Raw genomic sequence first — 12,030 nt, 5'->3', positions numbered from 1 at the left:
GGGGGGGGGGGGGGGGGGGGGGGGGGGGGGGGGGGGGGGGGGGGGGGGGGGGGGGGGGGGGGGGGGGGGGGGGGGGGGGGGGGGGGGGGGGGGGCTGTAGAGAAGGAACAGTGGCCTGAAGATCCTTGCTAACAGAAAGAGAGGTAGGGGGATGGTGGTGGTGGGTCTGGGGGTGTAGGTGGTGGGGAGCCAAAAGAGCTGGAGTGGGAGGATAGAGAAATAGAGAGGGGGAAATGAGGAGGGAGAACTGGCGGGGGAGGAAGGGGTGGTAGGGAGGGGAGGGATAGAAAGGAGAGACAATGACAAGTAGAGGCTGGCTGGGCACTCACCCATGCCGACAGAGATTGCCATGAGCCATGGCCATTGTTTGAGTGGGTCTCAGCACAGGACCCGCCGGTGGGTTTCCGAGTTTTCACCACTCAACTATAAACTGCTGTGTGGTTTATTTAGAAATGAGAGTATTTACACATTTTACTGTATTTACACCCACTGTTAAACAGCACCCAGGAGATTTTCATCACACAGCCACAAACTAGCAGGCAGAGCGGTTCCCTGAAAACTGACCTGCTCAGTCATAACACTCCAGTAAACCTCAGCTTCACGTGTCCAATATAAAACGTTGCTCAAACTGTGACCTGCAGAAGTGTAAAAACACTTTAGGGCCGTGTTGTTACGGCAGGCAAGAGAGAGACGGTCTGTGTGTTTAACAAAGTAAATGTCTATTATTAATACCATACAGGATAAGCCAATTTTGAAAAAGGGGCACTTAAATGGTGATATTATTTATTTATAAGTCCTGTACACCAGTTAATGGAATTGGCGGCCTGCTTTAGATCCACAACACAGCTTGAGGTCCACTTTGCAGTAATGCACATGCTAAGAGAGGACCTTCCCAGTAGGGTCTTTAAGTGTCAAATATGGGTCAGTCTGCTTGCATTGACCTGGGGGGTGGTCAGCAGCGGAGAGAAATTCAGCTGTTAAGTGATGCCAACTCAACCATCGGCAAATTCCTCCAAGCATCTACTCATGCTAAGATGCACGTCCAAGTGCAGCGCTTTGCTGGCCAGCACCGCTCTGGCCAAAAAAAATCCATTTATTCTTGTCATGAACTATAAACTAGACCCAAGCAGAGTTGAAACTGTTGTTAACGCTGTGCTCTTAACTTTTTTCCGTAAAACAGCTGCAAGACTTTTGAAAACTCTTTTTTTTTTTTTTTTTTTGGAAACTGGTTCTGCTTCTTTAAAGTTGTTTGAAATAAACTGTTAGCACCATTCCTTATGATCTGACAATGTTTTCTTTAATACTCTATCATGCTGCACTTCATATAAATATATATCCACCGTCTTTATATTTTCTCTAGCTTTCTGTCTTTCACAGCTCTGTTATTTGTCACAGCCCAGTGACAAGAGCACCTGTGAAATTCAAAACTTGAGAAGAACACATCTTGATTAACAACTTTAGTTTCACTCAGCAAATTATGTCATCTTGCATCTGTGTCACCCATGGCACGTTCTTACACTCTTGTGACATATTTTAGCACTATTCAACAAAGAATTGGGTATTATGATTGCTCCTCTGATCCCCACCTCAACTCCCCATCCTGCCTTATATCCCTCACAGGAGCAGCGAGGCCCTCCTGAGCTGTGTGGTCAACGATAGCCCGGCAGAAATGAGCCCCGAGTTGCAGCGCTGCATTGAATGGCTCCAGGCGTACTTCAGTGAGCCGCAGACCACTGGGAGTCTCCCGCTCCCTGCCTTTCACCACCCCGCCCTGCAAGGAGGTCTGTCATGGATAAATATTTGCAGAGCCATGACTGGGATCAGGCTTTCACTCTTAATTGTCAGTTACATCACTTACACTCACTGGCTCACTGTGTTATAATGAAGTATTTTATGGCTGAGAGAGAGAGAGAGAGAGCGAGTGAGGGAGCGAGAGCAGAGGAAAAGCGAGTGAGTGGGTGAGCGAAGGAGAGAGAACAGAACACAGAGCTGTAACTTGGTTCAGTAATCTGTGGCAGCTCTTACCACGCGTGTTAGTCTTGGCAAGCTTTTCCATGATTCTTGGCACATTCTTTGAAACTGATCGAATTCCACTCTTGACATTTTCAGACAGGAAGCTTTATTTTTTTCAATGACAACATGTGAATGGTGGTAAAGTTTGAATGAGCTTATTGTTGGCTTGACCAGTCACTTAGGGCGAGTAAAATGAAAGCACCCCAAAAAATGGACAATTAGCGTCCTTTCAATCAGTAGTTGTGACTGGAGAGCGAATGATTGAGGGCGCAGAGGAACAAAACGAGGAATTAATTATCCCTGGCGTTTTTTGTTTCGAGGAAACAAACAACACTTTCAGCCTGACAACTCATTTTTGAAATCATAAACTTATCGCACCCATGCCATTTTTGAAAAAACAATTACAGATTATTTCTTTGTCACACTGAGACGCTCATTGCATTCAAACGTAAAGATTTTCATAAGCGCTCATTTAGACCCAGAAGCACACCTACATAGGGAGAAAAAAACTCTAATATATGCATTTAACAATTGTGCCTCTCTTCCCCTGCAATCAGGCCTTAGTTGCTCTCTAATTTCATGCAGATCTGCAGTGCTTGAGTGATGGCATTTTCAATGAGCAGGTACTCCATCGAGACCCTGTATACTGCTATGAGTCCCACGCTCCGGCAAAGGCAATGCAGAAATACATCAGGACCAATTACGATATCAACTTTCAGTGTGATTCCCTTCGCCACCAAGTGCTTGTGTACCAGCCCCAGGCTCTTTCAAATCGCATCTCATCTGAAGTCTTTGGGGTTTTAATTAAATTTCAGGATAGATGGAATTCTTCATTAGTACCTGATCTGAATAGGTGATTGTGCTGTGTTCCACCTCTCTCCCTCGCCTGTTGTTTTGGGGCTCAGTAAATACAGGGTTTAGGCTTGGATTGCTCTCAGTAGTCAGAACCATAGGCCATGCCAGTTTAAAAATGTTAAATGTAAGCATCAAGAGTATTTGTCTTTTGAGGGAGGAAAAATAGCAGTTTTCCTTTTTTTTTTTTGCTTGTTGATTCACAAATAATAAGGATTAGTTTTTGCCTTACTGCTGTACAAATTCTTACCAGATCAAGTCATGCAGGGGCTGCCTGCCTGTGAAAAAAATACAAGTTTAATCAGGTCATTACAATCTGTGACAACCAACTTTTGTTTGCTCAGTTATCTTGTGGGAGAACCCGAACGCGACAGCGCTCTCGCTGCACTTGTCATGTAATATTGAGTTGTGACCTTCACTTGAAGTGTTGCCATGTTTATTTACACATTTCTGACAAAACAAGCCACTTTTCATATTAGCTGTCATGATATACCTGAGCAACAGAGGTGACATGAAAGGAGATGCGAGGTGCAGTTTTCTATACTGTCTGACTGATTGTCATGCGCAACATCACACACAAGTTTGGTTGTCAGAGGTAGAGGAATGGCGAATGCGTGCGTGTGTCCTGCTCAGAGGGCTTGTGCATGTTTGTGCGTGCGTGCACTTACATTTGCCCCCCCTCAAAAAACACAGACACCATCATGAGTTCTTAAAACGATGCATATTCTTATCTCATTAATTATACATCCATATGTAACAGACGAGAGGATCTTAGTCTCAGTAAGCGGCACAGGGAATATGCAGGGAGGGGGCCTGGCAAAGGGGGGGAAGGGCGCTCTTCAAAGCCCAAATGACTGTGTTCCTGCAGGAGCCTGAACCTCCCCCTGTGCACAGCGCAGGGCGAGATGAGACACTCACCAGGACTCGCCCCTGTGATGTGGAGAGGAATTAGGGAAATGAACGTTTTCAGAATATCGAATAATCAGAGAATCATCAGCACCCCGTCAGCCTTCAAAAGTATGGATCCCTCAAGACTCAAGAGACACTTTGACTGGGAGTCAAAGTCTTCCCTCCTATTAGACACAAAGGATAATGAGGTAGCTCCATTTCCACTATTGTCTTTTTATTGTCACAGCCATGTATGAGGGGACTGTCAGCTGGAAGTCATCTCTCCAAATCTATCATTAGCAGGCCCGATGGAATTCAGTTTATTGTTGTTGTTTTTTCAAAATTGCTCTCATAAACAAAATTATGAGCAAATCAATCATATATGTCAATATGTTCATAATCCTTAGATCTGTTCGATTTTACTGTGGCTCAATCTGTCTCTGCCTCTGCAGTGGCCCTATCACCTGGCCTTGTGGTGTAGGTAATGGCCTGTGACATAATTATGGGATGTCTGTAAACATGTAAGTGGTTCCTCTCAACTTTTATTTAAACAATTGACATCACTGCACCCCGATCTAAAGAGGGTCCTGACCCCAGACACACCGTATTAGGCTTTTTATGAAGTATGGGGCTAGGGGACTGCGCTCCAAATCATTGCTGGTCACCCCGAGTGACCCGCATGAAGTCTCTGTCGCTAACACTGATGAGGGCAAAGTTCTTTAACCTCTACAGCAGCAGATAAAAGCTCATCTCCAACAGTTTTGGACAAAAACTGAGTGTGAAACCTTCCAGGAAAAGAACTGCTCAGGATTTATAAAAGGTGTAAACAGCCCTGTAGCTTGTTGCTCGGTCTGCTTGTAGGCGAAAGTGATCAGCAGTGTCTGCTGGCGTGACAGTGACTTTGGTTGTTTGTCAATAACGTTTGCATCAACTGGGATTTGTCATAGCCATAGTCTGGGCAAGTTGTCATCTACCCACCAGTGACAAAGCGATATCAATATGTACCGCGCACATCATATGGCCAAATCCGAGCTTTATGAGGGAGAATAATGCATAAAAAGAAATTTCAAGGGTGTATCTCCTCTCCTCATAACATTAAGTCTGTCTGCGTAAGAACCCGTCATCTCGTTGACAGCGTGATTATTACCTGAAAAATTATTAAACAGTACCTACGGGCCTTGTTCAAGACAAAGAACTCACATGGGTGCGCATCAATCAAATATATCCCCTTTAGGTTTTACACTTATTCCCCCCAGTTTAGGCAAATTGCCTTGTTCGCGTGGCTTTGTGTAGCGGAGAGTGACTATAAGGTAGCGAGGGAGCCTGGGGAGCAAAGGATGTTCACTCTGTAGAAGAGAGACAGGGGTGTGACATGTTTTCACACAATGCCAATTTAGAGGGATTTCTCATAGATCACTTGTCATGTGCTCTCTTAGACCATATAAATGAGAGAGAATGGGAGATCACTAATTGAATTTTCATGACTGAGTACATGTATATACTAGAAGAATGTCACCCCCCGTCTTGATAACGAGACTATTGTTCCCCATCTTGTTCTCCGTGCAAAGAGAAGTGTTGTTCGCTTGCTACACAAGCTCGGTGCTTCAACGTCTTAAGGTTTGGAGATGCTTCACATACTTTAGCAATCAGAGCTAGACAAACATGCCTCTCAGTCACTGCCTGGTAATCCAGAAAAAAAAAGATAATGCTACTGCTAAAGTGCTAATGAAATCAAAGCCGTTAATGTGGTCGGTTAAGCTGCGGATGATTTGAAGAATTCCGCCATTTAAGTGAAGATGATATAATGAATCTACTCTGAATAGAAAGCAATTAAAAGGACAAATTGGTCTGATTAACCTCAAAGTCATCCCACTGCCACAAATGGTGTGCAACATTCAAATTATTATTATTAAAAATCTGGAGCAGATTTGCAGTCTTTTTGGCCTCTCTTAATCCTTTTAAATGAAGGAGCGAACTTTTTTAATTTTAGCTGTGACCTTTCAAAGCATAACCTAGATTTTTCTGCCATAGAAATAATTTTCTCACATCTGCTCCTGTAGCGTGTTGATACTAGTTCTAAGGTCAAATTGAGGGACTTCGATGTATTTAGTTGCTTAATGAGTATTGCAAAGAAAAAAGGGAGTCATACAGAGCCCTTTTGAAGACGAACCGGACCTCATGTGGTTGGACATTATGAAAAACTAAGACGATCAAACTGTAGGGATGCCTCAAACTTTTGATTCAAATTCAGAACACTAGTTTATTTCAAAGGAGTAAAATCTTGGTTGTGGATAACTGTTGTTATATTGTCATCACCCTCCCAGTCAGCTGTCTGAGTTTGATTTATTAAATGAGAATATTTCGCTTCCTCTGTTCTCTCCTTCTGTCTCCCGCTCTTCTCTGTCCTCTTCTTTGTGGCAAAGACGCGTTCACCAGCCGCGTGTTGCAGGTACTTCTGAGGGATGTGAAGTTTGGAGAGACGGTCTCGTACAAACGCCTCGCTGAGATGGTGGGAAACCCCAGAGCGGTGCGGGCGGTGGGAGGGGCCATGAGGAGGAACCCGGTGAGTGTGACTGACATTGATTGACAGGCTTCTCTCTTACTTACTTTATTTAGTCAAATAGGAAAAGTAATTGTTTTTATGTTTGTTATTAGATTTTAATTAACTGCATCAGATCGTGTATGTTGTTGTCAAGTGGACCAACACTAAAGCTGCCAATAGTAAATAGTTAGTCATTTTATATGGGTAATGTACTGACATCACTTACAGAATTAAATATAGTGCTGCAACGATTAGTCAGTTAATTGATGGGACTAGAATATATTAATCTACAACTATTTTAATAATCTGTTAATCAGTCACCTTTTGTTGGTTTGCTGCTTTTCTGTGTTTTATCTCACTGCAAACCGAATATCATTTTGGACTGTTGGTTGTATAAAAACAAGACATTTGAAAACGTCACCTTGGAAACTGTGATGGCTATTTTCCATTATAGACTTAACAATTAATCGAGAAAATAATCATCACATTAATCAATAATAAAGATAATGGTCACATACGACTCTAATGAAATATTTAAAAGTGTCATTTGGATAATGTGAAACACACATGAATTCAATGGATTTAAAGGATTTACATCAATATTTTATGCTGTAATTGCATAAAAGACTTTTGAAAAAGGTTAAATGAAAAAATTAAATGGTGAATGTGTTAATAGCTGAATAAGCAAATATGGAAATTCATAAATCGATATGATATGTAAACTACACTGTTGGTACATTTAAACGTATATGATCAAAAAACACGATGATATATAGAATGATTTTCAGCCCATCGGGTTTGTTTCAATTTCTTGAAGAGGCACTACTTAAGAAAAAAGTACTTGTGTACTTCACGAGAAATTTCCAATAAAATCATTTCTAAGAAGTCTTTCTGATGCAGGATATGTAATCTAAACCGTAGGTGTGTTTGAATATGTGCAATGGGTGAAGTAAACGCCTCCCTCTGGGAACGGCTGAGAAGTAAAAGTCTACCTACAGCACAATTTTAAGCCCACACCTTTTGTTCCCGTTCTCTCTAGTCTTTACTGTAGATGTTCGCTGCAAATCTCCAATTCTGGTAGGAAACCTGGCCCGCATCATTTTGCCCATGAATCCACTGTGTACAGAATGGAGGGCTAGAGGGCAAGTGGTGTGTCTTCTTTTGATCAAACCCTTTGATCAAAGCCCGTTTAGCTCTGCCCATGTAGTGCTGTGGGCACCACCGGTGTGCTCTGTGAGGCAGAGAACACTTGTGCAGAAATGCAGCCAGTGAGATGTTCTTCCTCATATGTGCTGAGAAATTGCTTGTGTACATCCTCATCTTAGTACAGTGTTTTTGTTATTCAAGTAGGAAGAAAAGTAATTTATGATTTAAACAAAAACAAATTTCAAACAGAACAAATGCTAATAAACCATAAAAAATTGCTTGTGTGTGTTTTAACTACTTTCTTTATATACTTTATATGTTACATTAGCCAATGGCATTGCTTCTGGATGGCTGTACAATACCTCTCAGTCTCATGTTTTACAGACATTTCTTTCCTTTCGTCAGGGAGGCTGGGAGCCTGAGCCCTCAGCTCCTGATACAGATCCAGAGTCAGATTGTCAGTGTCAATTACTTGTCAGTAGCGCTGCTTCACTCAGGCTTCAGCTGTGAAAAGCTCAGTGTGCTCAATCGATCCTCGCCTCTCTGTGGCACTTCTTCTTCACCAGGATTTGAGTATTGATAAGCCTGGTGTAGTGCTCTTTTCCCCCCAAGTGAAGAGGCAGATCCGAAGGCCTTGAGGGTACCCTGCTCTCCCTCCAAACCCGGGGAACAGTATTGATCGGAATACTCGAGCAGTATTTCTCTGTCTGCAAGGTTAATCTGGGGCTCGGAAAGTTTTATTGCTGTTGATATGGGAGCGGGTTTAATGATGGATTTGAACTGAAACACACAGCATGTCCTACTTTTATATAAAGGGCTTGCGGAGCAGCCATCATGTCAGGATAAATTGGTTAAATTGGAGGAAAACAGTCACAATGCAGCAGCAGTTGTGATGTTTTTCCTATTTAGTATAACGAGAACAAAATGAGGGCAACATTAAGAATATTTTAAAAGAAATAATTGCTGTGATTCACTCCAACCATTGCCACTCTTCTTGTTCTGAATTCACAATGATCGAAGTGTTTTAGGCTTGCTTGTTTAATCTTTCTCCAGCCATTTAGTTTACAAAGAACTCGGGACCCCCCTGGCAGTCGTCTGCAACAAGAGTAAACGCTCCACCGACTTCCTCTTTTTAATGATCACAGGGTTATCAGATCTTAATGTTGACACCCTCTCGATTGAATATTCATCCTGCTGGTGTTTTTGCCCATTAATTTTTGATTGCTTCTTTGCTTTACACTATTAAAGAGTAAAAAACATTTATACCCAAAGACTGAGCCATCACCCTGAATGTGGATTTGTGCAGGATCAAACCAGACATTTCTGGTGTGGCACTTTGTTTTCATGCAGTGCATGAACATATAAAAGCAAAAAAAAAAAAAAGAAGGTGCAGATTCATATTTTCTGCATGTTGGTTACTTTTAAGTCAAACCGTTTATGTGGTAAATCAGAGTTCCTTTAATACATAATACATATCTACTATCAACAGCTCCAACTGTTGTGTTGCTGCGACAATAAATGTCGACCTGAGAAAAAGAAAGCAGTTGATTTTTTAAGCTCCGATCCGTATATTACTCTTCTCAAATATTAGTTTTTTTACTAACCCATCATAGTTTTGGGGTAACAGTAATGATCCTTCATGGATATTTTTTAAAGTTTAAAACTTGTACACTGAAAATATGGTTTTACTGAATTTATAAAGATAAAAGTGTCTCTGTTTCCATGTCAAAATGTTCTTGCATAATAAGTGTGTTTATTTCCTCAGAATTGAATTTTCTCTCTCTGTTTGTGTGTGCCAGGTTCCTCTCCTCATCCCCTGCCACCGAGTCATTTCTAGCAGTGGACAGAGTGGGCCGTACATGAGCGGCAAGGGCGACCATCTCAAACAATGGCTGCTCACCCATGAGAGGCAGAGAGGGGAAGGCTAAAGCATAACAGAGGCCAACTGTCCTTCATTCAGTACACACACACACACACACAAAGAATTTTTTTTAAGAACACAAAACAGGGCCATAAAGTTTAGCGTGCTTGGCACACACTGTGGAACAACTGGAGTTACTTGTAGATATTCAGTTTATCCTCCTTTTTTAAAATCTAAGAATAGAGATGCTGCATAGTTAATGTGATACAGAGTTGTTGCAGAATTAGAATGTACAAAAATAACTTAAACAGAGAACAGTAGGAATTACAAACATATGCTCCCGTGGGTCTCCGTTGCGTTTGCCAGATAGTGCTGGAATGGTTTTTCTAAAGAATTATTATTCCCTTAAAAATATGTCTCTTGCATTGTTGTTGTTGTTGTTTTTTTTTCCTGAGCAGAATTAGTCTTTGTACCTCTCGTTGGTTTTTTAATTTCCTGCCAAGTGAATGCTTTGTTCAACATCCAGTGATAAAGGCTCTGAATTTTACTGCTACAAAGCTTTGTAGTGGAGCATTTGTTTTGTCTTCATTTAGATCTCATTGTTTGCTCTTGCCTTATAATCCACCTAGAGTGGAGATGTCTTACGCATTATATACTGTACTTTTGTTACATTAGACATGTTTAAATAAATGCATCTCAAAATGACAAATCCTACCTTTTCATCATATTAATTGTATTTAATTTAAAAATTGATTTCACGTAGCGTTCTCTCAGTTCAGCTCATAATTAATTATGCTCTATGTCTTCTCTCCTCGCTGCAGCTCTCTGTATGTTAGAGTTCCCTTTTTTATTTCTGAGTAGCGTTTTCCATTAGAGGGCAGTACAGAACGGGAAACAGAAATCAACATTTCAACCTTGAAACTCATCATGCACATTTAATCTCCAACTTAAATGTTTATATCTTATGTTATTTTTCATCACAACCCCGTGTAATCCCTCTGGGAAGAATTATTATTTCTTTAAAACGATCATATGGAGAGGGCAGCAGTGGTGGTGCGTGTTTAGAAAAAGCAGTTGCTTTAACTGAATATGTCCTGTACTTGTATTTTCCACATTTCCTCACAGTGATCTGTTGTAACATTGACAGTTTAGTCTTTTTCCCACCTAAATTCTTGATTCTCCTAACTGTCTAGTGCAGCCCCAGTGTGACCCTGCCTTGCCCATAGTTATTCCTCTTCTCCTCAGCCCAGGTAGCCTAATAATCCACCCTCCAAAAATAACCTCAGCTCTAACCTTTACAGAACCAATTCAAGTGGCCCACTCACTGAATACATTTGAACTTTGCTGCATTTTTGAATTCCTTATCCGATCAGCTCCTTGCAGCTGTCTTGCCATGCTGCTGGACTCACTTACTCTGCCATTGGAGTACCATCGCAGCGTAGATGTTGAGGCAGCAGACAGGCAGATGAAGAATGAGACTCAGTCTGTGGTTTCACACAGGGCTAATGATGCCTGTGGTGACTACAGGCTACAGTCAGCCCCCTAACGAAGGGAGCTGTGACACAGCCACAAGGGGTCCCATTTAAGCCAGGCGCACTCTGAAGTGCACTGTAAGCACCCTCCTTTTTTGCTTGTGGCTAAGTAAATTCTAAGGAATGCTATGAATTTAGCAACAAGAGATACTGATGTCTGTAGAGTTCTGTGGTTGATGTTAAAAAACAAGTCCAGCATCAAAGCTTCAGACATGCTGCCAGTAATTGGCCGTGTAATTGCTGAGGTACCCGAGGAATGTCTGTAAAATAATTCACACCTTTTTATTTTCTCCGTTTTATTTTACCATTTCATGGCGTTTTAGTATTTATCAGTATTAGCAGCAATGTTATTATGTCTGTATTATTTTGTGGTTGTATTTTCACCATGTACCACTTCCGTCTCATGCTGGCTCCGAGATAAAAAGGAATTAGATTAAAAGAGGTTGAGACGATCTCATCATCCGCACTGTTAATCTCTGTGAAACCTTTAATTTTGGCCTAATATCTGCCTCCATTTCAGAGAGAGAGAGACTACATGAGTGCATGTGCTGCATGCTCGTGCGTGCGAGTGTGTGTGTGAGATCATGTGGCCACGCGTGTTGGTGTGTGCACATGTGTATGTCCATATGTGTGTGGGTGAAGTGGATGATATTGAGTCTGACTTCATAAATCACCCAGACACTGATAAACTCCCCATGCACCCACACACCGCTAATGGGCAACCCTTAAGGAGTGTGAGTGTCTCGTGCGGCGTTTGATTCAACATTTATTAACCCCCTCACACACACACACACTCTCCTCTCACATACGACACACACTCATTTGAGCCCCAGAAAGAGCGAGGATATGGTTGGTGGCATTCGCAGCTTTAGTGCAGGGTTTTGACCTGGCCGGGCGGTATTAATCATGGCTGATAGTAGTAAGATACATTTTAGCTTATACAGCCACAACAACAACAACCACCTCTGCATTTCCTAACATTAGTTTCCTTCTCATAACTTATATCCTGTCTCCAACTCCCCACTTCCCATCTCATATTCTGGCACCCCTCCTCATTATAGAACAATTTTCTGCCCCCACATCAAATACAAACACACTCTGTGCTTCCATCTCTTGTTCTTCATACATGTCAGGTCATAATTCTACTGTTATCGCAACCTGCACCCCTCGCTACGAGTCGCAAGCTTAGTAGGGAC

At 42.0% G+C, this 12,030-nt stretch overlaps 1 protein-coding gene across 3 annotated transcripts in view; it reads left to right on the top strand.

Moving 5' to 3' along the window:
* The window catches only part of mgmt (O-6-methylguanine-DNA methyltransferase), a 19,570-nt gene extending 9,559 nt beyond the window's left edge, over window positions 1-10,011 (top strand). For all 3 annotated transcript variants that reach the window (XM_046071228.1, XM_046071229.1, XM_046071227.1), the window contains exons 3-5: window positions 1,621-1,781; window positions 6,177-6,316; window positions 9,241-10,011. In XM_046071228.1, the coding sequence (XP_045927184.1) occupies window positions 1,621-1,781; window positions 6,177-6,316; window positions 9,241-9,369 (430 nt within the window). In that variant the 3' untranslated portion in view covers window positions 9,370-10,011. The remainder of the gene's footprint in view (window positions 1-1,620; window positions 1,782-6,176; window positions 6,317-9,240) is intronic.
* Window positions 10,012-12,030: the final 2,019 nt, after the last annotated feature.

Source organism: Micropterus dolomieu, linkage group LG15, assembly GCF_021292245.1.
Source record: "Micropterus dolomieu isolate WLL.071019.BEF.003 ecotype Adirondacks linkage group LG15, ASM2129224v1, whole genome shotgun sequence".
NCBI lineage: Eukaryota > Metazoa > Chordata > Actinopteri > Centrarchiformes > Centrarchidae > Micropterus > Micropterus dolomieu.
The sequence above is the reverse complement of the archived record's forward strand: the minus strand, read 5'-3'. Positions and strand labels throughout refer to the sequence as shown.